The sequence below is a fragment of the Prosopis cineraria genome, unplaced genomic scaffold (assembly GCF_029017545.1).
Source record: "Prosopis cineraria cultivar Desert tree isolate PC_DT_omini unplaced genomic scaffold, ASM2901754v1 PC12, whole genome shotgun sequence".
Lineage (NCBI taxonomy): Eukaryota > Viridiplantae > Streptophyta > Magnoliopsida > Fabales > Fabaceae > Prosopis > Prosopis cineraria.
This window is the reverse complement of record NW_026555343.1, coordinates 32,225,236-32,252,107: the sequence shown is the minus strand read 5'-3', so window position 1 is coordinate 32,252,107 and position 26,872 is coordinate 32,225,236. Positions and strand designations below refer to the sequence as shown.

Below are 26,872 nucleotides of genomic sequence, written 5' to 3'. Positions count from 1 at the left end.
TCACCATTCATCAACTGGACATAAAATGCACTTTGTCAATTTTTCTTGTACATTTTCTCAAAAGTTCATTTTTTGGACCAAAATGCCCCTAGTGCACTGATATTAGAAACTTAGGCAAAGTTCCAAATCTAATGCAATGTGTGCACTTGAAGGTGATAAATCATTAATAAAATGGTCCTAATTGACAAATAAAAGTGGGTAACAAATGTGTTCTATCACCCTATAACTCATTTTTAAAGAAATTTGTATAGAATGGAAGATAAGGGTTATACATAACTTACCCATTAAGTTATCGATCAGAAGCACCTTCTAATAACCTGAAATGGCTTGCCCTAGCTGACTTGCCCTTCTTCTCTTCTCCTTTTCATGTGTTTTCAATTTTTTCCTTTGAAATTTCAAAAATTTCACAACTTAAGAAGTCATTTTTCTAGTCCATGCACCATGGCGCATGCAACACAAGCCGCAGCACATGGCATAGTGAGATTAATTCTCACAATACGCACTTGCTTTGACCCAAAATGTAATCTTTCCACTCGTACCTATTCATTTAACATCCCAATAAGTCAAATTATTAAGTAATTATCCAAATCTCTGATCCTATACTAATTACCACTTTACCCTCTATTAACAACTAATCACAGGATTAAGAAATTTAGGACGTTACATTAAGTAAATTGAAATTTAACACTATGTTCAGCCTTATTCTACACAAATTTCAAACCAAAACAAGTGGAAGAAAAACAACTTAAGCTAAATTCATATAAGTTATATGAATCTAACTCAAGTTTAACATGAACTTTGAATAAGAATCAGCAAGAATACATGAATAAACCCTAAAACATCAAATAAATTCATGAATTTTAGATTTGGATGCAATACTAAAATCTCAATTCAACATCCATAATCTCATCTAAACATGAATTAGAATCAAGAGTCAATAATCTAAACTAATTACAGATTCAAAATCCTCAAGAAAATAAGATAAAATCATGAAATTGAAAAAGTAAATGAAGAATACAAATATGGAAAATTTAAAATGCTAAGTCATACTCTTAGAGCTCTAAGTTGTTCAGCCTCTCATGCTCTTCTTCTTTACTTAAATCAGACCTTGAGCTTGAGAGAACTCCATGAATCTTAAGAAGAACTTTACTGGAACAAAATTCTAGAAGTGAATTAAAAGGAGATGATGGATGAAATTGTGGAAGAAGAAGGAATGAAGTGAAGTTGCACGTGATTTTTGGAGTTGAAGGAATGGATCAACACGTGAAAATGAAGAAGAAAAGAGAAGAAATGGATCTAGAAATGTAGACTAATGGTGCTGGATGAATTGGAATGAAGAAGAAATGGAGAAGATGAGAGAATTTGAGAGAAAAATGGAAGCTAAAGAGAGAGAATGAATTTGAAGAATGAGGCTCTAAAATGAAAATAAGGCTTCTGTATGTGTGAAAAATGTGAGTGAGGGTCGTAAAAACAATGCTAGAGGGTGATAAAAATAAAGCTCTAAATCTAAATAGCTAATTTCTAGCTAGAAAATGAGGTGTAAAATAAACAAAATAAATTTAGAAAATGGGGCTAAAAGTGGCACATAATGATTTGATCATAGAGCATGGAATATTGTGAATGAGATGTGGACAATGTGATCCTCTTTGACTTGTCTTCAGTTGCCACATACACATGCATTAGATTTAGATATGAGTCACGCACAAATGCTTCTCCTTTACCTCATGATGATGTCATCTAATAATTTCCTTGGATCATATTTGAAGTCACGCACAATATGCTCTTTGTTTCCCTTTTTGATGTCATCCAATGCAGCCATGCTCCTTATATTTAATCAATTAATTCCCTTACTTTTAATTCCTGAAAAAATGATGCCACAATTAGCCCCTTGCTCTCTTCCTTTATTAAATTTTCAATTCTTAAATTCTCCAAGCAAGTTGACTAGTCTTTGCTCCTTGATTTCAAAGTTGACCTTATAAAAATCTGAAAATACAAAACACAAGATTAAATAAATTCTAAAAAGAGAATTAAAAAGAAAGAGAAGAGAATTAATGTCGAAGATATCAACTTAGGGTTTGAAAATGTCAAAACAATCATCAAACAGCAATATAAGGGTTTATAAGATAATTATAGAAAAGACAACTCAAAATTGAGAATAAAATCCTAATATGCACAATTTGATATCCAAAACTAAGTGTTTTAATATGTAAAATATATGATAAATCAGGTTCCCAAGTCACTATTGATATGCATGGCACTATTAATATTGACATTCCTAGAGTAGTAGAGTTTATATATAGTGGTATTGATTTTTTTATATAAGGCTTTGCATGAAAGAGCAAGACATTGATGAATTACTTTGCTTGATTAAGGGATTCATCAGTAAAAAGTAACAAGTTATCAACAAAAAATATATGAGAAATTGAAGGAACATTAGTTGTTAGGCTAATAGGCTTCTATCCTTCTTGTCAATACTACTAAGAATGCAATGACTTAAATATTTAATGCAAAGTATAAAGAGATAAGGAGATAGAGGGTCCCCTTGTCCATGAGTGGGAGTGAATTCATGTGAAGGATCCCTATTCTAAAGAGCTTTTATTCGTGTTATAGCGCATCATCGATGAAATCCTAAGAAAGTCTATTAGAAGTGATCAATCTTTAAATTCATGAAACTATGTTTACTGGTCTTATTTCTCATGAAGTGGATAACCTCTTAGCCAATGATAATATTATCACTACTTTGATGGCCATAGGCGAACCTACATATTACTTGTGGAGGCCATAAAAAAAACAAAAGAAAAACTCCACCTCTTCCTATGTATTCATGGGGTATTGGGACTACAAAGCCTAGTATAACACTCTAAATTTTCACATCAATATTTTGCAAAAATATATTTTAGTTTAATAACCAACACCCAAAATGGGTCCAAACATCACTTTTCACCAATTGTTGACATAACCTAACTAGAGTCCATAATATGGTATACACTTAACCACAATACATCTACTTATAATATTGTAACATCTCAAAATTTATTTAAATATTTAAATTGATTAATTAGATGATTTAACTAATTAATTGGATTAATTATGAATTAATAATTAGGCTAGAATGGCCATATAGCCTATTGGACTCTTTAATATGTTTAGATTATGGCTAGAAAGGTTATTAGGTCAAAATGAGCCTAAAGTCTGAGTTTAAGTTAATCTACCCATTTTAAGTTGTTTGCCACAATGAACAATGTAGCTCATCATGGCAAGAGCCTTGAAATTTTAAAACATAGAGATGTGATCAGGTAACATTTTGAAAGAGTTTTCAAGAGGGTAAACGAGAGAAGGACAACATGCTTAGCTAGGGTTTGCCCTTTAGGATAGCTTTGAATCATTTTGGAGTATTCTAAGATTTAGGTAAGCCCTGGATACTTTTCTTATACTTTCTTCTATGCGTTTCTGGCTTTTGTTTTTTGTGAGGGTGAAAATTCAAACCTAGGGTTGAGTTGCAGCAACTTCCAAGGTATTAGTAGAGGTTATGTTTATTATTTAGTGCTTCTATATTTAAGTTTTAGTAGTTGAGTTAACCCTAATGCTAAACAATTAAGACTATTAGGAGCTAATGATGGTGATGGTTAGGCTTATAGAGAGTTAAATAACTAATGAAAGTTAGTTTGTAGATTAGATATGCTTAATCACGCTTAATGGAAGATTAAGCCTTAATCACGATTGGAAAATAGTTAATGATGATTAGTCATTAATAATGTTTTATGGCTTTTTGTGTATATTATACTGTTTTGGAGCTTACATTGGTAGGAAGCTCTCTCCGAAATCCAAATTTTCACTCTTAAGGTGGTAAACTTAAGAGTTGAAGTAACCGAGAATCTTATAATTGCATATAATTATGTCTAAAATAGCATTTAAATTAGGGTTAAAGTATAATTTTGTCTTTAAACGATTCTCGAAAGAGCAATATTGCCCCTAAACTATTTATTGTAGCAATGTTGCCTCTAAATTAATTAAATCGAAATAATGTTGCCCTTACCATTAAAACGTCCATTACTATAGTTAGTGGGACTCACTTTTCATGAGTTAAGGTGTAATTTTACCCCTAAATTATTCTCAAAGGAGCAATATTGCCCTCACTATCTAAAAATTATAAAATTAAATAAAAATAAAATTACAATAATATTAAATAAAATAATATTAAATGTATATATAAAAATAAAATTATAATAATATTAAATAAAATAATATTAAATGTATATATAAAATAAATAGAAAAAATATAAATTATAATTTTATAACTTGTTAAATATTAGTAAATTAATCTTAATTAAATTAAATATGAGTAGACTCAAAAGTATCTGCATTTACACTTATAATTATCTACATTTTTATAAAAAATGATCCCAAATTATATTTTATACATGTGAATTGTTCAAAAATAAAGTTGACTTTTAATATGATCTAATTTTTGAATTGTTAAAAATTTTTAATCTTTTTTTAATAGTATATTTTAAACGGTGTAGTTTTTTTAAAACCACTCCCATTCCCAATTCAACTTCAATTTTCAATTTAATAATAGCTTAACTCTTGTCTAATTCAACTTAATCATAAAAATAGTTTTTTAGTCCAAATCGAGTCGTTAACGACGGCTTCAGTTTATATAGGTGCAAATACAAATATTTTTGAATCTACTCAAATTTAATTTAACCAAAATTCACTTATATTTAACAAGTTATAAAATTATAATTTATAATATTGTTAATTTATGATATTTTATTAATATACTATAAATTTTTTCTTATATTTATTTTATATAATATTATTATTATTTTATATTTATATATACATTTTGATATTATTTTATTTAATATTAGTATAATTTTATTTTCATTTAATTTTATGATTTTTAAATGATGAAGGCAACATTGCTCCTTTAAGAATAGTTTAGGGGCAAAATTGCACCTTAACTCATGAAAATGGATATCACTAACTATAGTAATGGACGTTTTAACGGCAGGGGCAACATTGCTCCAATTTGATTAGTTTAGGGACAATATTGCTATAATGAATAATTTAAGGGCAACATTGCTCCTCCGAGAATAGTTTAAAAGTAAAACTGTACCTTAACCCTTTAAATTATTATGTAGATCCATGTTATTAAGTGTTTAGTATGGATTGGCTATGAGATTATGAACATTTAATTGTTACTAAATGCAAGTTTGTCTGTAGAAATACTTTTTAGATGATCTATTTTTTACTTGGATGTTATGTGATGTGAAAGATAAATAGTGATCCTCTATTTGTTGTGAATCAGTGATGTGATTTATGTAACAGTACGGAGCCACCCCTTGGGCCTCGACTCGGTACTGGACTCTGGCCCATCACTGGACCAAAGCCGACTTTCCCACAGGTGGTACTGTGGTTATTCCTCACCACTGCCTCTCCAGGGTCTTTTGAAACCTCCCCAGACTCGAACCTCCAACCTCTACCACCTTAATGAAGTTGAGGCGAAGTCTGGTACCATTGAACCAATGGTACTAGACTTCGCCTCAACTTCATTAAGGTGGTAGAGGTTGGAGGTTCGAGTCTGGGGAGGTTCCAAAAGACCCTGGAGAGGCAGTGGTGAGGAATAACCACAGTACCACCTGTGGGAAAGTCAGCTTTGGTCCAGTGATGGGCCAGAGTCCAGTACCGAGTCGAGGCCCAAGGGGTGGCTCCGTGCTGTTACATAAAAGGCGCCTTTTATGTAACAGCCCTCCTGGGTCACCACTGCCTCTCCAGGGTCTTTTCCCAGGCGCTGGACACTTCCCTCTCACAAGGTAATGTCGGCTTTCACCCAGGTGGTACTGGGCTTATTCCTCACCCCACCCTCACGGGGGTCTTTTGGAACCTCCCCAGACTCGAACCTCCAACCTCTACCTTGACTCAATGGTACCAGACTTCGCCTCAACTTCATTAAGGTGGTAGAGGTTGGAGGTTCGAGTCTGGGGAGGTTCCAAAAGACCCCCGTGAGGGTGGGTGAGGAATAAGCCCAGTACCACCTGGGTGAAAGCCGACATTACCTTGTGAGAGGGAAGTGTCCAGCGCCTGGGAAAAGACCCTGGAGAGGCAGTGGTGACCCAGGAGGGCTGTTACAATTTATATGCTAACATGTATGGTCAGTGTTGTTATATGAATTGGATAAAAGCATGACAATTTGCATGATTGTGGTTGTGTAATCCAGAGGGCATGCAAGTAATGATGCTATATATATATATATATATATTGTTTTTTAAGATATGCATGAGTAGATTGCATATGAATCATTGAATGGTATGAGTATGATGGGTGGGAGTTTACTCTAGAGTAATTAAAAGCTAGCTTAGTCAAAATCCATATGGTGTAGCCTACATTGAGTTTGTGCATGGTGGTTGGCATCTTTGATTACTAATGTTCTTAATATTACCATTAATCTATGGGGGTGGCATGGGTCAGACATGATGCTTAGTATTACTAATCCTAGATTGGACAATATGAGTCAAGCAATATATGATACCTTGAAACTCGAGTAAGGGAAACCCATAGTTCGAGAGTGAGTGTGTGAGCCTTTAGCTAAGTAAGCCCTCACAATTAGAAAGCAAGGCTAGCTTCAGTTGCATAAATTAGTCCTATATGATTAATAGCTCATAGGTTCAATCAGATAACATAAGGAGAGTTATAAGGTAGCCGCACTACTCATAATCATTTATATATTTGTATGAAACTAAGTTTATATGATGTTTTGGTTGATATGCTAATGTTTGCCTTGCTATGCAATTACCACACTTTAAAGTGCTTTCTTTAAGCTTTTTAGTTACTGAGATTATTTAATCTTACTCCTATTACTTAATAATTTTTAAGTGATGATAGGGTGAAGAGTAGGGGAAGCCTTAGAGGCCAAGAGCTACAGACTTTATCATATAATCTCTAGTACTCGTTATATGTATAATTAAGCATGGTACTTGCCAACTTAAGATGATTTGTATATGTTAATTATATTCATTTACATGTGAACTCTATTTGAAAACATAAGCATTTTGATTGGGTGGCCTTTGGCTTTTTATAGAAACGCCCCACTTGTAAATGTATAATGGTGGTGATTGACATTTTTGTATTAGGGATTATGAGTAGTTTATGCATATATTGAATTATTGCATTGAATTAGAGGGATGGAAATTTTTTGATAATTCATAATATTGTGCCATCAAGGTAGTGTTTGTCGTGATGAACATCATGTTTGGCTACAGTGAGGACAAGTATTTGTGTTGTCCATAATAAGAAAGGCAGTTAGCAGCGACGAGGAGGCCTTTGTGCTACAAGCTGCCGCGTGAATGCTAGTGGCCATAATGAGGGTATTCTAGTAGTGTTGGCTGCGACAAGGGTAATATATATCACTGTGCGTGATTAATCATATGATGGCCACAACAAGTGTGTCTTAGTCGCAACAAGGGAGTCAATATATAGTTAGTAGCAGCGAGCTAGTGCAATCTTCCAAAATTGATTGTTTTATCCTTTTTGTACTTTGTTCAATGTAATGTTTGATATTCCATGTTTTCATATGTTTCAAACACTCTAATTGTAAAAAATATTATGTTTAATCATTAAAATTTTTTTGAGATCCTAATTTCTAGTTATCATTTAATGAATATTTTAGATGTAAAGTCACAGTTGATTCTTTCGTTTAAAGGTGTTGGTTAGAGGAGTAGTTTAGGAGCTAATGAGAAAGGTCATTAACAAATATCATATAACAAAACACATTCTAGACATGAACAAAATAAATCCATAGTTGGGTTATAACCACCCAATACAGTTATATAATAATATCTCAATTTCAAGTTGTAATCAAAATATCTAAGGCAATCAACTTTGTCTGTGAGAACTCCTCATGGCCAACATATGTAGAGGCTATCAAAAGTTAGAGTTTGTATGCTCGAATGTATCAAAAATTTTTCTAAATTAGCAAATATACATTCCTAAATCAAAGAGGCAAAACAAAAGAATTGGTATCTCATACATCAAGTCTAGGCCTCCAGTGCTTTTTCAGTTAGACTCGCTCTTGTAAAAATATTAACAATGAGAAATGAACATAAAAATCTCAATAACCAAAATTAATTAATATGCAAAAATGAATGTGATATAACTAACCATGCAATTGCTAAATGGGGAAGACAAAATATTTCCAAACACATATTATTTAAACAAATGAACAATGAATATGCATAACCATACCTTAAATCCCTCTATACATTGTTCCCAAAAACAAGTCACCTATCCAAAGGTGAATTATTTCAAGCTATAGCCACTCATTGGGTTAATGAAGGCTTACCATGTGATAAGTAATCCCTAGACAAAATGCCCAGAAACATATTGCAAAAACCCAACAAATCATGCATATCACAAACATTTTTGAATAAGAAAACATATCTAAACAATTTCATGCTTCCAAACAATAATTATACCAAACATAGTATTTATATACATTTTATTCCACTTGGCAATTAAATTCCAAACACTATAATATACTTTCCAAACACAATTTAATATGTCAAATACAAATAATCAATTACATATACAAATCATCACACATTAACAACAGTTATCTTGTGGTTTGCATAATAAATTCTCCTTTACAAAACTTTTTTCACCGCACTCTTTGCCGACACAATCTACACAAATTTTCACATTACATAAAATTAATTTCAAGCTTGAAATCAACAAACATAAATAATTATAAAATTAGAAAACCTAAGTCCCTAAATTATTAACACTTAATTAAAGTTAGTAACTTAACCAACCCCTCAACACTTCTTTCTGCAATTTCCAAACACTAAATAAATTATAATTAATTCCCAAATCACTTCTAATATAAAAAATTCATCATTTCTATTCCTTAAGTTTGTCCAAAAATGCCCCAAAAATAAAAAAATTTGTTCTCAAGCATTAAATTATCATTCCAAAGCTTTATAAACATTTATCTATGCCTAAATAAATATCCAATCATAAAAAAATCCTAAAAATTGGGATTCAACACAAACTCAACAATATAGGTATAGGGTTTAACCCATAACCTTCAAATCCAAAATTCAACCTTAAAGAAATGTTTTATAGAATTTGTTATACCCCTAACAACCTCAACAATCATATTTAATCATCATTACTTCATATTACCTACCCCATAAGAGAAACCCCAACAAAAAAGTCTCCACAAATCTAAAGGAAACTATGTAGAATGACAGAGAAGAAGGCTAAAAACTTACCTCAAGTGGTTGCAAGGCTCAAAACTAGCTCCAACATACTAGAAAATCATGCCTTAGCAAAGCCAAGATGAAGCTCTCTCTGTTTTCTTCTCCCTCTCTCATGTTTTTGACCTAAAACACAAAACAAAGATCATTTTAAAAATGCTCATTTGGTCACGGTCGTGATAGTTTTAATCCTGTTTGCATGCAAAGACATCTAATTTAAATAGCCCTCCATCTTTGTTAATGTCGCAGTCAAGCCCTATGCAATATTCATTCGTGCACGGACAACATCATAATGGCCAATTCTTACTTAAGCCCATAGGTTTGGGCCAACCCAACCCAATTCTTGTTTTGCACCTAATTAACAATCTTATATGATTTTAAGTCCAATTTAATCTATGATTAAATGGCTAAACATGTGATTAACCTCAAATAACTTCAAATACAAATTTATTTTTCAATTAAACCTTAAAATAATATCAATCCTGGTTTTAAATCCTCAATAAAACATCAATTGTCACAATTTATTTTTGATATGAAAATCAATTTGTCACACCTAGCAGAAACGTGTGTCCCTAAAAAAAAAGTCAAATATACCAATACGTTATACATACACATATGTAATACATATTAAATATATGTGTCTTTATCAATATTTTTTTAAAAAATAAAGCATATATTTTATTACTTCTTCTGATTTTATATATAAATAACTTTCTAAAAAAATTAATAGTCCTTTTTATGCATCACTTTAGTTAAAAAGATGGATAATTAATTATTAATTTTTTAATTTTATTCTTTTATACTTTTTTATGAGTAGTGTAAGAGATTAAGTATAGAAGAAAAAATGTTTTTAAAAATAATGCGTTTAATAAGTATAAATTGAGAAATTTCTTTCTTTGTTTTGACAATATTAATAATTCAACTAGCTTTCCTTAATTCACCAGTGATTAAATAAAGTATTTGGTTAAAATATTGTTATTATTAAAATTAACGTTTCATTAACAACAAATGATACTAGATATTTATATTATAAATTATTTTAATTAAATTATTTATTAACAATTATTATAAAATTGAGCATGAGTTTATCATTTATTTTTTGTTTAATTTGGAAAAAAGTCACTTCTATTTTTTTAAAAAAATCAGAAATATGAAATGAGTTATGAAACTTGATTGAAAATATAAACACCTATATATATATATATATATATATATTCTATGTAACTTTTTTAAAGAATATATGGTGTAATTTTCTATTTTGATACATCAGTTTTAATTTATTTTTAAAAATTAATTATAATACATATTAAAAAAAATAACATATACATATTTTTTTGGGGGGAAAAAGTGGTTTGCCTTCAACCATGAGGCTAGTTCTACCCCTGTTGTTCATTTTTTTTTTTTTTTTGAATAAGGGTGATGAATGTATGTATCATTGAGCTTGCCAATAGTGTCAGGATCCCAAAACCCTTTTGACAAGTCTAGAAATGCTATTTTTAAGGTCATTCCAATGGCTATGGATTAAGCCGGCATTGAGATCATCCAAGTCTGGACCTTTAAAGGCTTTGATGTCAAAGGAAGCATTTTTAATCTCTTCATCATTAGCTTCCATGTTGATGGAAAACAATTGAGAAGAGGAAAGGGGAGGAAAGGTTCCTTTGATGCTCAACTTAGGTTTCCACTGAACATCTTCCCTGAAAGTGTTTTCAAAATAGGAAACAACCATGTTCTTGAGGTGCTGTGGTCTTGCATCCAATTTCCATATTCATGTTTAAGAGATTAGACTTGATTCCTTTTCCTTCTAACTGTTACAGAGACACGAAAGAATTTTGTATTGTGATTACCCCATGTCAACCACTTGCATATTAATTTTTTGAGCTAGATTAACTTTTCTTGGAGAACAACTTTGTTTCGTAGAGTTTCTGTTATGATCAATTCTCTCTAGTCTTCTTCTAAGAATCCTTCTCTTTTTAGCAGTGATACTACCAATATTTTTTTTGTTCCACTGAGAGGCAGATATTGCAAATTTGGTAGCTCCCACGTTTCATTCATTATTTAGCCAAGAGTCTTGGTTGAGAGATTTAAACATGGCACAAGTGTGATAAAGGGTGACCGCCTATGTCTCAAAGATTTGGAATTGTAGGCGCGTTGTCTCTGAAACTTTTCACTTAAGAGTTGATGATTTACAAAGACAAAGAAGAGCCGATACCTTAATGCTTCTCAAAACTAGAATTAGCAGTAAAAAAAAAAAGTTGATAAAATTATGAGCAAATTAGGTTTTCCGAACTAGATTAGTGAAGCTATGGTTTATGTAGGGGCATTTGGCTCCTGTGGAATGAGGATGAGGCGTTCAATTTATTGAATACTTTTATTCCACACTCGAACTATTACACTGTAAAGTTAAAAAAAAAGTAGGTATAGATTCTTGTTTTTGGCTCACCAATGCTTATGGTGAATCAAATTATCTTCTTAGAAGATATCTGTGGAGGGACCTCAAGACTATTTGTAGAATTATGAGCGAGCCATGAATGGTAGTAGGGAATTTTAATGCCTATCTCTCTTAGATAAAAATAGGGTACTCCTAATACTACCTCTGAAATATTTTCAGAACTGCTTTAACTACAACGGCATTATTGACATTAATGTGGTGGGTGATATATTTACATGGGAAAGAAATGATGTAAAGGAGCAGATTGATTGTGCTTTTACAAATATTCAATGACAGCTTCGTTTCCTCAAATTGTTGTTAAGCACCTGAGCAAATTTGGATATCATCATAGGCATGTTGAAACTAGAAAAGTTAAATGGAGAGTTTCAATAAGGACCTATTAACTATACATATTTAAATTCAAAACTCTTAAATTTTTAAAATTTCACTATAATTTATAGTATAATTTTATATTAAATTTTTTGAGAAAAATGATAAAACTGCCTTTCATTTAAATTAATATTAAAATTGTCACACTTCACTTATTAATTAGCTTGCTTCACTTGTTCATTAATTTACAAAATATTATTAATTATCCTACTTCACTTGTTCATTTTTTTAGAATGAAACCAAGTAAAACTCTGACAATAAACAAATAAAATAGAGTAATAAACAACAGTTTGTAAGTAAATAAATAACATATATTATATAAATTAATAAATTATTTTTAAGATGATTTAAATACCTAAAATGAAAATAAGTTAAGTAGGAGAATTAATAACATTCTATAAGTAAATTAATAAGTGAAATATGATAATGAATAAGTGAAGTAGGAAAGTTATGATATTAATTTAAATGAGGGGTAATTTTATCATTTCTCTCATAAATTTAATATCAAATCATTAAAAATTCTCCCAAAGTTAATATAACAAAGATTTTTTTTAATGACCAATTCATAATTTTATCTAGGCATGAATGCATAACATAATGAGTGTGGATACTGTATCTACGAGATTTTATCTATGCCTTAGAATTAATATTTAACCGGAAATTAATGAAACAATAAGTTAAAGGATGGTTCCTCCTTTCTTCAATTTGTGTCTTCTTACTTTCTTTTATCTACATTTTCTTATTCTCACCCTCTCCGTTCTCCTTTTATGTCTTCTCTTTTAAATCTTTATGTCAGAGACATAAGACACAATAAAAGGTAGAGCATGATTTGTGTTTTTTACATCTCATGTCAAAATTTTCAATAATTGATCTCCATAATATCATGAGAGATTTACTAAAATGTGAGGACTAAATGTATCTTTAGATTTTTTTTAAAAAAAATTACATCAAGATTGATTTTAATCATTAAGAGATCTCATAAAATATATAAAATATTTTTAAATTCCAAATCTTATATTATTATAACTTGATAAAAGAATATGATAATTTAGATATAAGTTTAATATTAAATTATTATTTTTTTATCAAATTATAATTATATAGAATTTGAAACTTGATAATAATATATATATATATATATATTATGAGATTTTAAGATAATTAAAGTTTTTATGTGTGAGACTTCTAAGTAATCTTTTCTAGAGTTGCACAAAAAATAGGACAGCACTAGATTTTATGCTAACCTGAAATCCGGTGTCTTTCATGAAAAGAACTGGATTAGGCAACTCATAGTCCTGTCTTGTTCAGTGATAACCTAAAGATTAACAGGATCGGACTTGGTTCATAGGACTGGAGATTGGTCCTGTCAATCTAATACTCACATAGCTTTTTTTCCCCTTTTTATTCTATGAGAAGTAATAATCCATTTCAACATAATAAACTCAATTAAGATAATAAAAAAAATTATAATAATAAATCCATAATAATTTCAAACAATAAGAAAAAAAATATTTCTGTTATAATTCAAATGATTTAAATTTATAACTTTAAAAAAACAACACTAAATAAAATTTAACAACACTACATTACAACAACAATTTGGAAATAAACTCAATAAATCTTCATACAATCATCTCTTAACATCAATTACACTTCAAACATTTATAAAAAATAAATTAATTATAATCATAATAAAAAAATAATAGAATTGGACTGGATCAAATGATTAAGATGCCTAGTCTCTTGTCCAGTCCAATCCAAAAAAATAGTCTAGTCTTTTCAATCTTTTTAATCCTGAAAGATTAGTATTTATATGAAATGAGTAAAACTGAAATCATCTCAAGTTAAACTGAATCAGAAAAATTAAAAGACTTTTGCACAGTCCTAATTTTTTCATCTTTTTATCCTCATGCATGTGTGTGACGTCCAGGCACCGGTGCCACGTGTCAAACCCAACTTACAAGAAATTACAACGAATAATGGTGGCGCGCACTCCCAGACTAAACACTTTAGCATACATACAGTGGAAACCAATCGACTTCTCTGATACTCTGCAGCACCCTGCTGTCTAAATCTCTCCTTGCCAAGATCTGCGGCCGCAATGGCGACTCCTACGCAGGAAGCCATCGAAACCTTCATGAGAATCACCGGATCCTCCGAGTTCGTCGCTATTCGGAAGTTGGAGGCGAGTTTCTCCGCCTAATATGCTAAATTATACAGATCCTCTTATATGGGTTCCAAAAACAAGAAATTATTATTAAATCCGTTTTTGTTTTGAGAAATGTACTTTTCATTAGTTTATTTTCGCATTGTGGCTTCTTTGTATGTTTCATTTTTTTAGCCAAGCAGATATTCTAGAAATGTAACCCATGGATGATGAAATATTCTTTTTCTGTAACTACTATTAGTCTTCTTTGTGCATTGTCCATCACCACTGTGATTCTTTTCCTTATAATTAATTTCATGCTTTAACGCTATCATTTGGGTTTTCATGCCAAATACTTTTCAGTCTAAGCCCAAACCCTTACACTTTTAAACATATTTTGATTGGTAAGCAGGAGTATGGAGGCAATCTGAATGAAGCTGTCAATGCCCATTTTATTGAAGGGAATAGACACATGTATGGCAAATAATTCATAATCTTTTTCCCATTTCCTTTCAATATTTTGGCTAGAACCTAAATGATGGTGCTTCGTATACCATAAGAACTAAGAAGTTCTGAGTTTTCTTCACCTTTTCTTTTATTTACAAATTTGTTGCAACTATATTGTTCAGTGTGGGGCAAAATCTTGCTGCTGATCCGCAGTATAATCACATGGATGTAAATAATCAAAACTATGCTGGATCACGTGGACTTTTGCCTTTACTCTCTGCTGTGAGGAGGTTTCGACCTTCACTACTGCTTGACTCAAATTATAGGAGAGAACTAAGGGACTTGTATAACAAGACTAGTTGTACTCCACATAACAGTCGTGCACCATGCACTTCACACCCAGGAGAAGTGAGGGAAGCTCCTGTGGGGATCAATAGTACATATGAGCTGTCCCATTATTCAGGATTGAGCTCTTCAAGTATAGATGTGACTGGAAATTCCTCATCTCATGGTCAAGGGTTTTATGGGGCAAATGATTTTCAAAGCAATTGGAACTTAACTCAGCCAAACTCCTCACATATACCAAATAATGCTACAGAGGAGGAAATGATTCAAGCCGCAATAGAGGCTTCAAAGTTGGAGAGCAGAGAGAGTGCTTCAAGGAGGCAATCTGGCACTCTTAATGTATATCATATCTTAAAGCTTAGATTTCTCTTTCTTTATGCTGTCTAAAGTCTCCCCCTGCTTTCTCTATTAATATACTTTCAGGATTCAATAGATAGTAGGCTTCTCCAAAGTAATTTTGACCAAGAAGATGAAGATTTAGCTCGTGCAGTATCATTGTCCTTGAAGGTTTTGAAATCGTATTGGTATTCTTATTATGTGCTTTCTCCATCTTCTTGGTCCTTTATTTAATCACCAATGAACTCAGATGGCAGAGCAAGAGAACGCAATGTATGAACATCTAGCGAAACTGGAAAATGAAAGAATAGGAGTTCATGATCTGTCAACCATGAGAGAGAATGCCAGCAGTAGTGGATGGCAGGTGCATACTTTGTTAGCCTAATGATTTTTTTCAAATATACTCACACAAGAAACTTGTGCGCTTAAGATGAAATGCTTGCATACTTTGGCAATAGCAGGTGAAGACCTATATTAAGACTTTGGAAGGCCATAGTCCCCACCCACAAGTTTGAGATTGAATAAGGGGGAAAAAAACCTTTACATTTTACCTTTCCCCTCCTTTTCTGAAAGTCTGGCCTCCACAAAAATTTATGTTTTTTCTATGAAACCCTCAACTTTATTCATTCTGGCTCTTCCTGCATTCTATTTCCAGTTCTTCCTGTTCTGATGCAAAATGAATGCTCATTAAAAAGCTAGGCAAATACTGCTAAAATTATTTCAATTTATAGCATTTGTCTCAATTGTGTGAACTTAATCTTGCAAATCTAAATTATAACTTATTTGGATGACCTGGGCAGAGTTTACAGAATTGTGATATTCAATTTGAAGTTGCCATCTTGAAACTTATTTTTCAGTCAGCTTATTTGTTCTTATTGTTTGTATTTGGTTTGAGCACTTTAGAAGGTATAGGAATGAAACTGTTTTTCTAAGGACCTGTGCAATAAACAAGGCATACAGATGTTTCTTCTAACAAATGAATATTTTCCAAGTAAAGCCAGGAACCTCATCCAACAGAGGTGGAACCCAAAATGCAGCACAGTCAATAATGGGTGCTCCATTGAGCAGCAGTGCTGGTAGTCATCTTCAAGGCAATGAAGATGTATTTATTTCTCAAGAGGTAGCTATAGAAACCCAAGATAATTTGATTTACTCTTGAAAATTTACATCTCAAAACAATGATGTTATGCTGATACATTGTTGGTTCCTTTTGGCAATGTAGTGGGGAAATATGTCATCTGAAGAGCTTAATGAAGCATTTTTGCTTGAGACAACAATTTTTGGTGACACGTCTGATCGCACTTCACAGAATGTTTCATCTTTCCCTGATCTTCGACATTGTCCGGCAAGAATTGTGGATCCTAAAGTGAAGTTTCCACTATCTCCAACACCACAGTCTTTAACAGCAACTCGGTTGCTTAGAGAACAACAGGTTTTGAATTCTTCATCTCTGTGTTGGCTAAAGAACAACAGTTTTCACCTGTGGTGGCTATTTTTGTGTTAGTGTGTACGTGTTTGTGACAGTATAGCATGGTGTTTCAAATTTTTATGCAGGATGCTGAGTATCAAGCATCACTGCTGGCTGACAAACAAAAGGAATTGAATGCTCTAAGAAAAGTTGAAACCCAATGCTTAAAGGAACAAGAGTCATGCAAGAAGCTTGAAAGGAAGGTACTAAATTCGTCAAGTTTCTGGCTTGTTAAATTGTTTCCTTGGGTTAGCTGAACTATAAAACATTCATTCCTTTTGGATTAGTATGTAATGTTGCTCAAGGCTATAGATATTCTCAGCTGCCTAACTTTCCAGTGTTCATTTGTGGTATTTTTTTTCCCCATCAGTAATGCTTGTTAGAATATTAATGCAGCATCAGAATTCAATAATATGAGCATAACTAATGGCAACTGACAATGATAGCTTGTCTAGAAGTGTGGATTTATGAAATTTGATGGCTCACACTTTCATGTAACTATACTTATTCAAGTCAATGATAGCTTGTCTACAAGTGTCTGTGCATTATACACCTGACTTCGCCCTCATATCAGATATTGAATCATGCTATTAATCGCCACCTTGACCAGAAGGTGATGTGGCTATGGGTATAGGGATATGGACTGAGGCCTTGAGTAGTTTGAGTGTTTGACTTTCAGTGTATCAAACAATAATTCTAAATGAATATGTAGTTTTATCGAAATAAATTGGGAGATGTTTTGTGACATGTTGATTGCAAACTATTATTTAAAGAAGTGAAAATATTCTGAAGATGAATATGTGGTTCAAATCATAACTTTGTTTAAATGTAATTTTGTTTGAAAGATGAAACCCTATTCTATCTATGCAGTTCTCTTGGTGGAAAACTGCATGATTGTCTTCTTTGTTGATCATGGTAAATGATGTTAAAGGAAGGGGCTTCCTTGACATCATTTTAACGGGATTGGTCTGACTGGATAGAATTTTTACATTAATTGTTCCTTCTGTAGTCTTCCATTTGTCGTTACTTATATTGCCTTGTAGGAAAGAGTTATGTCTTGTTCTGCAGTATTATTGCTTTATTATGGTCTCAAAATTTTTATTCTTTTGGTGAATATCACCTCAGGTGGTTTTGTTCTTTATAAATTATAATATTGAAATATATGAAACTATTAAATTTTCAAGTCATGTACCCCTTTTATGGTTACAGGAGGAGAAAATGTTCCTTAAGAAAGAAACTTTTCTTCCTGAGGAACCCCCCATAGATGATAAGAATGCAATTACTATTGTCATCCGAATGCCAGATGGTAGCCGGCGTGGACATCGATTTCTCAAGACTGACAAGCTTAAGGTAAACTTGCATTAGAATTTCAAAGCTGTAGAGTTGATGTTCATTATAATCCAAATCATCTTTAATGATGAATGAGATCAACTATTGAAATAGGTTCATATATAAAATTATAACTCCTATTGATAGCTTGTCCTATTTGACATTCTCACTTTGTCACAAATGCATAAATGGAACCATTTATTTTCCTTCTTAATTTGGAGGAAAATAATTGCTCATTTATTTCAAAGTTGACCCATTTGGGGAAAAAGTTCAAGTTTGGGTTCTCTCTACTTACCTTGTGGATTTTCTGATAACGATCATATGAGGTAAGGTGTGATGAGCATGTCAGAGGAAGACTTTTGTAGATTAATGCATTTATTGTACATTGCTGTGTATTTGGCATGCATGGCTAACAAACTGTGGTTGTGCAACCATGTAGCTTATTTTTGATTTCATAGAAATCGGTGGGGAACTGAAGCCTGGCACCTATAGAATTGTAAGTGTTCCTTTCTTTCTCGTCTGATTTTCTGGATTGAACCTCCTTTGAAGTTTAATATGGCATGGTTTCCTGCAACTGGGTAACTATAGAAGTTTTTTAGCTGTGAAATATTTCTCGTGGCATTTCACATAAAGTGTCTGAATGATTCACTTCTGCCTTACACACAGAGAAAGAGATGTCTCTGTGTGTGTGTGTGTGTGTGTGTGTGTGTGTACACCGGGAATGCTTGCGTCCTCAATTTTTTGTGGAGGTCATTATCATCCACATTTGACATTAGGCAAAAACTATTCCTGTCTTGAAAAGATGTCATAAATAGAAGAGTCATTTTTCTCAACACAAACACAAGGTCTCTGATGGAACCCTCTACTCTAATAAGCTTTAAAAAGGCACAACCAGAAAAATACACTACAAATGGGACTGAAAATAATAGCAGTTGGATTACAAGCAAAATAAGGAACTGAAAGTAGATGAAACAGCGCCGAATTCACTCCACCAAACAACAACACAAAATATAAATCACTCACAAACACACACTGAGCAGAAGGTAAAATGATGAAGAAAGATGACTTCCTCCACCCCAATGCACTGGACTTTTGAGAGGCCACAACTCTCCTCACCACTCTCAATATTCAAAATACTCCACACGCCTCTCCCTAGGCAACGAGGAAGATTTAAAGACCCAAAAAGTGACTCTAACACAGCCCTTACCCCTAGAAGACTCTAAAACATCACTAGGACTTTAATACATCACTAGGCCATCAATTACTTTCCCTTATAACCAGGATCCAGAGGGTGAACATCTGAACCAGCAATAATGTTATCTCCAAGCTCATTGCCTTCCTTGATTTCCTCTTAGAGGTTTTCATAAAATCATGCGCTCTATCAGTCTCATATTTCAACATTTTAAAAACTAGGGTTTAGGGTAGCATACCTGAAGGTTATTATTGGCTTAATACTTGATTGGACTTAATTCGAGTGGTTTGAGATAAATCTCATTTTCTGTACAAGTGGGTTTTTTTTTTTTGGTCTTTGCATTATATGATTAGGTTTCTAAATTTTGGCCGAAAGTAAAAAAAGTTTCTAAAAGCTTCTAATAGTAAATGCATAAAGAAATTCACCCAAGTCTAAACCTTTCTAATAAACATATCATAGAATCATTCCAGTGACAGTTGTAATTATTTGTTGGAAAGCTGACAGAAAAGGTGCAGAAATGGCATTTAAAATCAATGTTTTTGAGCTTCTATATGTGATATAATTGGTTTGAATGGGTATTGAATTTGTGAAGGAAATTATTTTTATTCATATCATTGGATGCGTTTGTGTTTGAGATGTAAAAATAACCAAATAATCATTTCTTGTATACTTGGTGAATAGGTGAAGTCATACCCCCGACAAGCTTTCAGTATGGATGATAGCTCATTTACCTTGAGTGAAGTAGGCCTGACCAGCAGGCATGAAGCATTGTTTCTGGAATTACTTTAGATAAATGTGTTCCTGTAAGTATTCGCGTCTGTGTAGATAATAGTTATCGGAAAGATGGTATTAACCTAACAGAAGGGTTGTGCATATTTTTAATCCAGAGATAGTCTTCCCCTGCCCTAATTCGAATGCCAATTTGGGTATTAACAAATTTTAAGAAGCATTTCTTTTACTTTTGAGTATAAAATATGTTTTTGACGAACCTATTATTTTTCTAGTTAATACATCAAATCATGCATTTTGGTTTAAAACTATTTCTTTCCCCTTATTGTTCTTTTGAAATTCGAAAGAAAAGAGGACAATCAATAGAATTAAAACGTCATAGTTTTACATTCTGGAACTGTCAGGTGAACCATGTTGTTCGAAGCGATCCAAGTGAGACTGGGACTACGTACTACGCGAATCAAGTGTTCTTCTAGTCGATCAAATCAAGCACACTCTTGCCTTTTATTCTCCAACTATATGAAAGGCTGTAAAGAGTTTCTTGTGTATTGAAAAGAAAACGAGAGTTATTTGCCTGATAAAAAATCAACACAAGGGAGGTTGGTATAATTTCTGGACGAAGTGGTGATGATTGTAATTTCAGCAGCTTGAATTTATGACTTAATTGTTTTGTATGCATGTTCACTTTGCACCCACAGAATTGGGTTTGGAAAAGAATGGAATTTCCTAAGAAAATTAGAAAAAATCTGGGTGAAGAGATGGATCAAACTAGCTTCTTGCTTTGTTCAGGTGGTGCAGTCCAATACTGCTTGACTGCTAACAGTATCTTCTCTCTGGGTGTGGACCCTCTTCGTGGTTTGCAATTCTGGTTTCCCACTGCATTGCATCTGCAATGTTCTTCACCTTTATCAACACATCCACATCGTCACGCAGAATGACACTGCCTCTTGGCCTCAAAATCCTGTCCATTTCTAGAAGAATATCCTCCATATTGCATCTGCGGCACATTGTTAGATGTAATTAGAATACCCATAAGGTTTCACAATCTGGATTTCTATTTTCACTTTGAAATGGGTGAGCTGAGTTTACTTTGACATTTACCTGTTCTGGTAGAGGCTGAAAACTGAATCACCATGTATGAAGTCATAAGTTCTTGGGTAGGTGGACATGGCTTCACACCTGAGTGCAGAGAAACGTTGTTATTGGTGAGTTGTACTTCCATGCTAAGGAAATTTGATAGAGGACAAACCTTGATTGTGTGCCTATTTATTTAAAACCGTTTTTTTATTAAAAAAAATGTAGACTCTTTTCCGCCATAAAGCTGCAATTTGGTAGAAAGCCCTTGCCTATGTTAAGTTCTATATATGATTCAAGAAAGATGCAACTACTTGTTAGATAGGCAAACAGGAATCCCCTTTTCAGTTTTCACCCAATGTTGCATGCCTTGATTTCCCACTTAGCTTTTATATGTAGAATAAATTAATCAATGATGATAACATAAACACACTAATATGTTCCTAACTTTCTGACATGTTCTTATGTGTTCATAATTTGCCGCGTCTAATTATTTTCCGTAAATAGAGTCCACCTGCAATTTTTTTCTCCAGAAACGAGGCTTACCAGTTTTGATAGGTACCAATCAATCCACGTTCGTAGATAACTCCTAGGGTGTTGATCTCAGCCTCCACAGGGACAATGTTCATGACCCACACAGGATCATCAGCTAAAGCAGCTGCAAAACCTCCCAAGTAAGAATTCATATCAAGCAGGTTTCTGTGCCTCCCACGCTCTGCTAGCTGATAATCCATGGCCTTGTAGTGTGCCGCTCTCTTTTTCCATAACTCTGTATTTTCTCTGAAGATCTCTGCGGTGATTCCATTCAAACTTCCTCTTGTAATTCTTGGAGGGACTGAAGTGAGCCTTTCAGGCCATTTGGCCAATTTCCCACCGCTAACCTCCTGGATGTCAGTTACCTCAGGTAGTGGGGTCAAGCAAGTCTCCATTTTAGTGTTCCTGCAATAAATTGGTAGTAACTATCAGACCTTCAGAAAGATTAACAAAAAAGAAAAGAAAAAGAACAGATACAGATATTCATTTGTAGGCCCCCAATAAGAATCTTAAACGCTTTGTTCTGGATATTGAGGAACCTAATGGAATGGAGTATCTGACAAGGCAGAATATGCATAAGAAACTTATGGTGAGTTGATACTGACTGCTGTCTTCATTATCCTACTGGTTTTGGTATCACTGGCCATGCTAAACCCTCTCTCGCGGCAAGAATCACATGCTTTTTTTTATTGCTTTTAGATTCTCCTTATCTAATATGAATCTTCCATGAATATCACTATCTTCTCTAGTATCTTTACTTCTTCATTGTGGAAACTGACAATAAGAGCAGCCACACTAAGTCAGAGTTTGAGCCCAATGGTATTAATATAGGCCATCACATTTCTTCTGACAATCAGGCATTTGTTTAATAGTAAACCTAGAAAGTGTGAAATTACCATGTTGTGTCTGGATCCTGTGCCTCACAGAATGGTCGATTCTGGATGACCTTTTTGGTATTCTTGCAATGTACATGGTTTTTGGGTTTCTGCCATATTGCGAGATCATCCTTCTGTACCAATTTTTTCCAGCACAGGCTCCTTGCAACCTCCTCAATCCCATCCTGTTCTTCTTTAAGACTATCAGGAGTCCTCTCCCACCCTTTCCAGTGCTTTTCCCAGTTGATCGGCGGCCCCGACAGAATCCAATAGCCACCGGGACGCAGTACTCGATCGACTTCAGTTAAGTAAATCCCATCTATGAAACCATAAGCAATTCACAACAACAAAGTTCTTCAATGATGAAAGTTTAGTGTGGTCAAAACTGTATCTATACGATGCTATATATATATATATATATATAAAAGGAAATGGAGGGTACCATAGTGGCCCCAGGGAATGAGGCAACGTGAACAGTGAGCCATGTCAAAGGCTCTTGAAGGGTAAGGAAGTCTCACTGAGGCAAGAACTCCAATCAAAGCAGGGACTCCACGTTCAAGAGCAAATTGAACCTGGGCTTCATGCGTGTCTTTTGGTGCAAATGACACTGTTAAAATGTCTCGAGATAGAAGGTAAGCTCCCCAACTTGCCACCTGAAAATTAGCCAGTAAAACACTTGTCATATAGAAATTTAGAGTCATGGACATAAATGAAATGACGTCCTATGTGGCATGCGAGGGAAAAAAAACCAACCCCCCCCCCAAAAAAAAAAAAAAACACTGCCTAATAGTGAAGTTTCTATGATGTTGATGGGAATGTGACATGAGAGTGGCTTCATTTTTCATTTAGCGAATAAAAATATCGTATATATTTAAAAAGAAAATAGAAAAAAAATATGTTGAAGGAGATTATAAAATTGTCATGCACATTTATACCATTTCAGTGTCATGTACTATTGTAGATCACAATTTAATATGCTATAGTTTGTGATGTGTGGAGACGTCTCTCTCTTTTAAACTCGGTTCTTTTTTAGGTCTTGATGTTTCAGATTCTTTTTTTAAAAAATATTAACTCCATATAAAATGTGCATTTAAAGATGGTCTAAGAAGATATATAAGGTCAATTGATGGATAACTGACTCAAAAATATCTTTTATCGCATTATTAACATTTGAAAAGTGATATGCAACAGGAGACAGTGCTACTTCCATGTGGAACTATATGCTAATGGGTGTTAATGTATCTATGCCTTTTAATTCATCAACAAATGTCATTAAAAAAGTAAAGCACATCATCTATATCTATATCTATAATATAATAAAATATGCCGGCTAAAAATATAATATAATATTATATTACCATCAGGTCTACTTTAATTACTTAATTAGATGTCAAAGTTGAAACTTTAATCTACCAATTATGTCACTAGATCGATCAAGCATAGTATCTAATGAAAAATATAATATTCCTTTGTGATTATTTAATTTAAAGGATATTTGGACACAGTTTTTGGATAAAACAGCCAACTCAATCACAATTCACACTCGTAGCTAGTATAATTCCATTTTTGTTTTGTTTTCAAAACACAAATGTGCGTGTAAGTCACGTCGTATAAGATTGGAAAATACATTAAATATACAATAATTTATGGGATTTGCCATGTTTATTTGTTTCCACTCTTTTTATAGTAAGCATGGTATAATCTAGAATTAACTTTCTTTTAAAGCACTTCCTTGATTTACCTTAAATTGTGTAGTCTCATAAATGATCCTGCCCTCCAAGCATCAAAGCAAAATAATATATATAATCTACAACTTCAAATTAAAAGTTATTTACGCTAAATAATTTGAAATTTTAAAATTTTTTCAGACCAAAACTATTACAAAAGCCGTAGTTCAAGGATTACGAAAATTTTCATTTTTAATATTTTTAGGATGATTGCAAACTTAAAAATTATTAATATAGGTGTTTTTCTTTTTAATTTGGAACCTTAAAATGTAATTTATTTTCAAGATTATCTGAAATCTGTTCCAGCCCAGAATACCATTCGCCTTCTTAATCATTCCCCAAAAAAAAAATGAAAGAGAAATTAATATATACTTTTTTGACATCAGAGAGGAAATTAATATATATATATATATATTTGAAAGGAGAATGAATCAAGAAATTAATGTATTTTCAGAATCAAACAAAAAATAACAAAAGCAAGTGGTGGAATTGTCCATTCCAGCTGTGGAAGTTGTTAAACTAACCCAGAACAGGGAGAGGTGAACCATCCGGTTCAACAAGCAAAACCGGGCGGTCCAAAAAGAAAATGAAAAAGAAATGCATGAAATTACGAATCCGATTAAAGAATCCAATCCACGTAGTCGCTGGTTAAGAATCGAGAAAGGAGAAGAATACCGTACCCCACAACCGGTGTCTATGGCGGTTCTGATAGACCCATCTTTCAGGTTGATCAGCTTTCCGATGTCGTCGATATACGCTCCGGCGCCACGTGGAAACATGGTCCCACCACCCGGGAACCTGAACCGGTCCTTTTCGAACCGGATCCAGTTCTGTTTCGCCTTCTCAATCGTCAGCTCCTTGTGTGGCACGTTGGCGTACCAGGCCAAGTCCCGACACGCAGGCCACCGGAAAGGAATACGGTACCCGAACGGCGCCGGAATACGGCACTTCAACACCTCTTCCTTCTCCGGGCAATGCCTTTCCCGGTAGATTAGCCTGTCACGGTCGAATTTCAGGGACCTCTCAACGTCCTGACAAGGAGTATACTCTGAGAAGGAAGCATGGCAAGGAGGGAAATGAAAGCTACGCGCCGCCGTGGAATGTGGGTCAGGGAGGTAATGACGGGACGAGAAGTCGAGATTGCCATTTAGAGGCGCCGGCGAGATTGAGGTGGTCGAATTGCGCTCGACACGGAAGGGAACGGGGACGCGTGAGTGGGCTGTGACGACGGTGGCTGACCGGACGCCGACGTGGGGGGAGTGCTGCCAGAGGCTAAGAAGGTAAAAGACACTGCAGAAGACGGTGGTGATGATGAAATAGTGAAGATTCTTCATGACACTAGGATTGTACAGAGGAATAGTTGGGTAATTGGCCATTCTTGTCTGGTTTAATACAGAGGAGGGAGGAAGAGGAAGAAGAAGAAAGTGTTTGGAAGCGAAAAGCCAAAAGGGTATATAAATGAGTTCTTGGGCTTCTTGTTTTGCTTGTTTCGGAAGAAGAAAGGGATATTTCTGTGTGTGTGAAGAAAAATATGATGCAAATGGTAAGCACGTAGTATTATTAGTTATCAGTCAGCCATTTTCCTTTTTTTCCCTCCCTTTTTAATTTTCTCTTTATCTAATATGAATCTTCCGTAAACATCACTGTCTTCTCAACTTTCAAGTATCTGTGCTTCATCAAAGTGGAAATTGACAGTAATAGCAGCCACAGCCATTTTCCTTAAAAAACATGTAAAAAAGGAATTAGTTCTTATAATACAGGCATGAGAACTTTAAGATTTTAAACTTATTTTTTATATATAATATTTTTCTTCAACATTTGGAAAAAGTATAAATAGCTTCTACAGTTAATAAAAATTAATTTTTACCATTGATCAGAAAATGATAAAAAATATCATAAAAGTTTAAAAAAAGACTAATAAAATTTTTTTTGAATCCTTTGCTAAAATTTTTTTATCCTTTTTTATAATATTTGAGTTTCTTTTCTATTCAAATATTGGTTAGAGTTAAATTTTTTTTAAAGGGTGAGATTGCACTTTAAAAAAAAACAATTGAAGAGGAATATTATTTCAAAAATGAGTTTAAAATTTCAAACATTTATGAATATATAATTTAAAAGTTAATTTGTACCCTAAAAAATATTTTTATTTATTTATTTATTTATTTTCACAGGATCGCTTCTATTAATAGTTAATGAAAAATATAACCAAATTTAAAAAAAAAGTCGTAATCCCATTTCCATGTTTAAATAACAAAATTGTTATTTCATTTTAAGAAAAATTAAATGTTATAGCTTAATTTTAAGGGCTCCATTGTTTCAACTTTTTTAGTGAAAAAAATCTTTAAAAATAATTTTGAGATTTTAAAATCTTTATTATAACGCCCATTTGTATGAACATTAAAAAAATTATTTTTAGATTATTTTTAAATTTTTTAAAATGTGATTATTTATTTTAAAATTTTTTGAATAAAATAAAAATTATTTGTGTTTAAATAAGGCATAAATTTATCCTTTAACTTTAAAAACAAATTTTCACCTTAATCTTAAACAATAATTTATTATTACTAATTTATCATTTATCTTTGTACTTTT

General features: G+C 33.1%; 1 protein-coding gene and 1 pseudogene across 1 annotated transcript; one reads left to right on the top strand and one right to left on the bottom strand.

The window, feature by feature from the left end:
• Positions 1-14,086: 14,086 nt before the first annotated feature.
• Positions 14,087-20,754, top strand: LOC129287587 (plant UBX domain-containing protein 8-like). The gene is made up of 12 exons (XM_054923792.1): positions 14,087-14,263; positions 14,637-14,698; positions 14,854-15,355; positions 15,440-15,523; positions 15,603-15,716; positions 16,350-16,472; positions 16,575-16,784; positions 16,907-17,023; positions 18,030-18,170; positions 18,589-18,645; positions 20,023-20,144; positions 20,475-20,754. Exons 1-11 carry the CDS (start codon positions 14,180-14,182, stop codon positions 20,128-20,130), a joined length of 1,602 nt encoding a protein of 533 aa, XP_054779767.1. The 5' UTR covers positions 14,087-14,179; the 3' UTR covers positions 20,131-20,144; positions 20,475-20,754.
• A 77-nt stretch (positions 20,755-20,831) lies between these two features.
• On the bottom strand, positions 20,832-25,673 carry LOC129287586 (probable methyltransferase PMT15; annotated as a pseudogene).
• Between the last annotated feature and the right edge of the window lie 1,199 nt (positions 25,674-26,872).

Coding starts and splice junctions, on each gene's coding strand:
- LOC129287587 (XM_054923792.1), top strand. CDS start 14,180: ATGGCGACTCCTACGCAGGAAGCCATCGAAACCTTCATGAGAATCACC. Junction 17,024..18,029: donor GCAAGAAGCTTGAAAGGAAG/GTACTAAATTCG, acceptor TTATGGTTACAG/GAGGAGAAAATGTTCCTTAA. Junction 18,646..20,022: donor AGCCTGGCACCTATAGAATT/GTAAGTGTTCCT, acceptor CTTGGTGAATAG/GTGAAGTCATACCCCCGACA.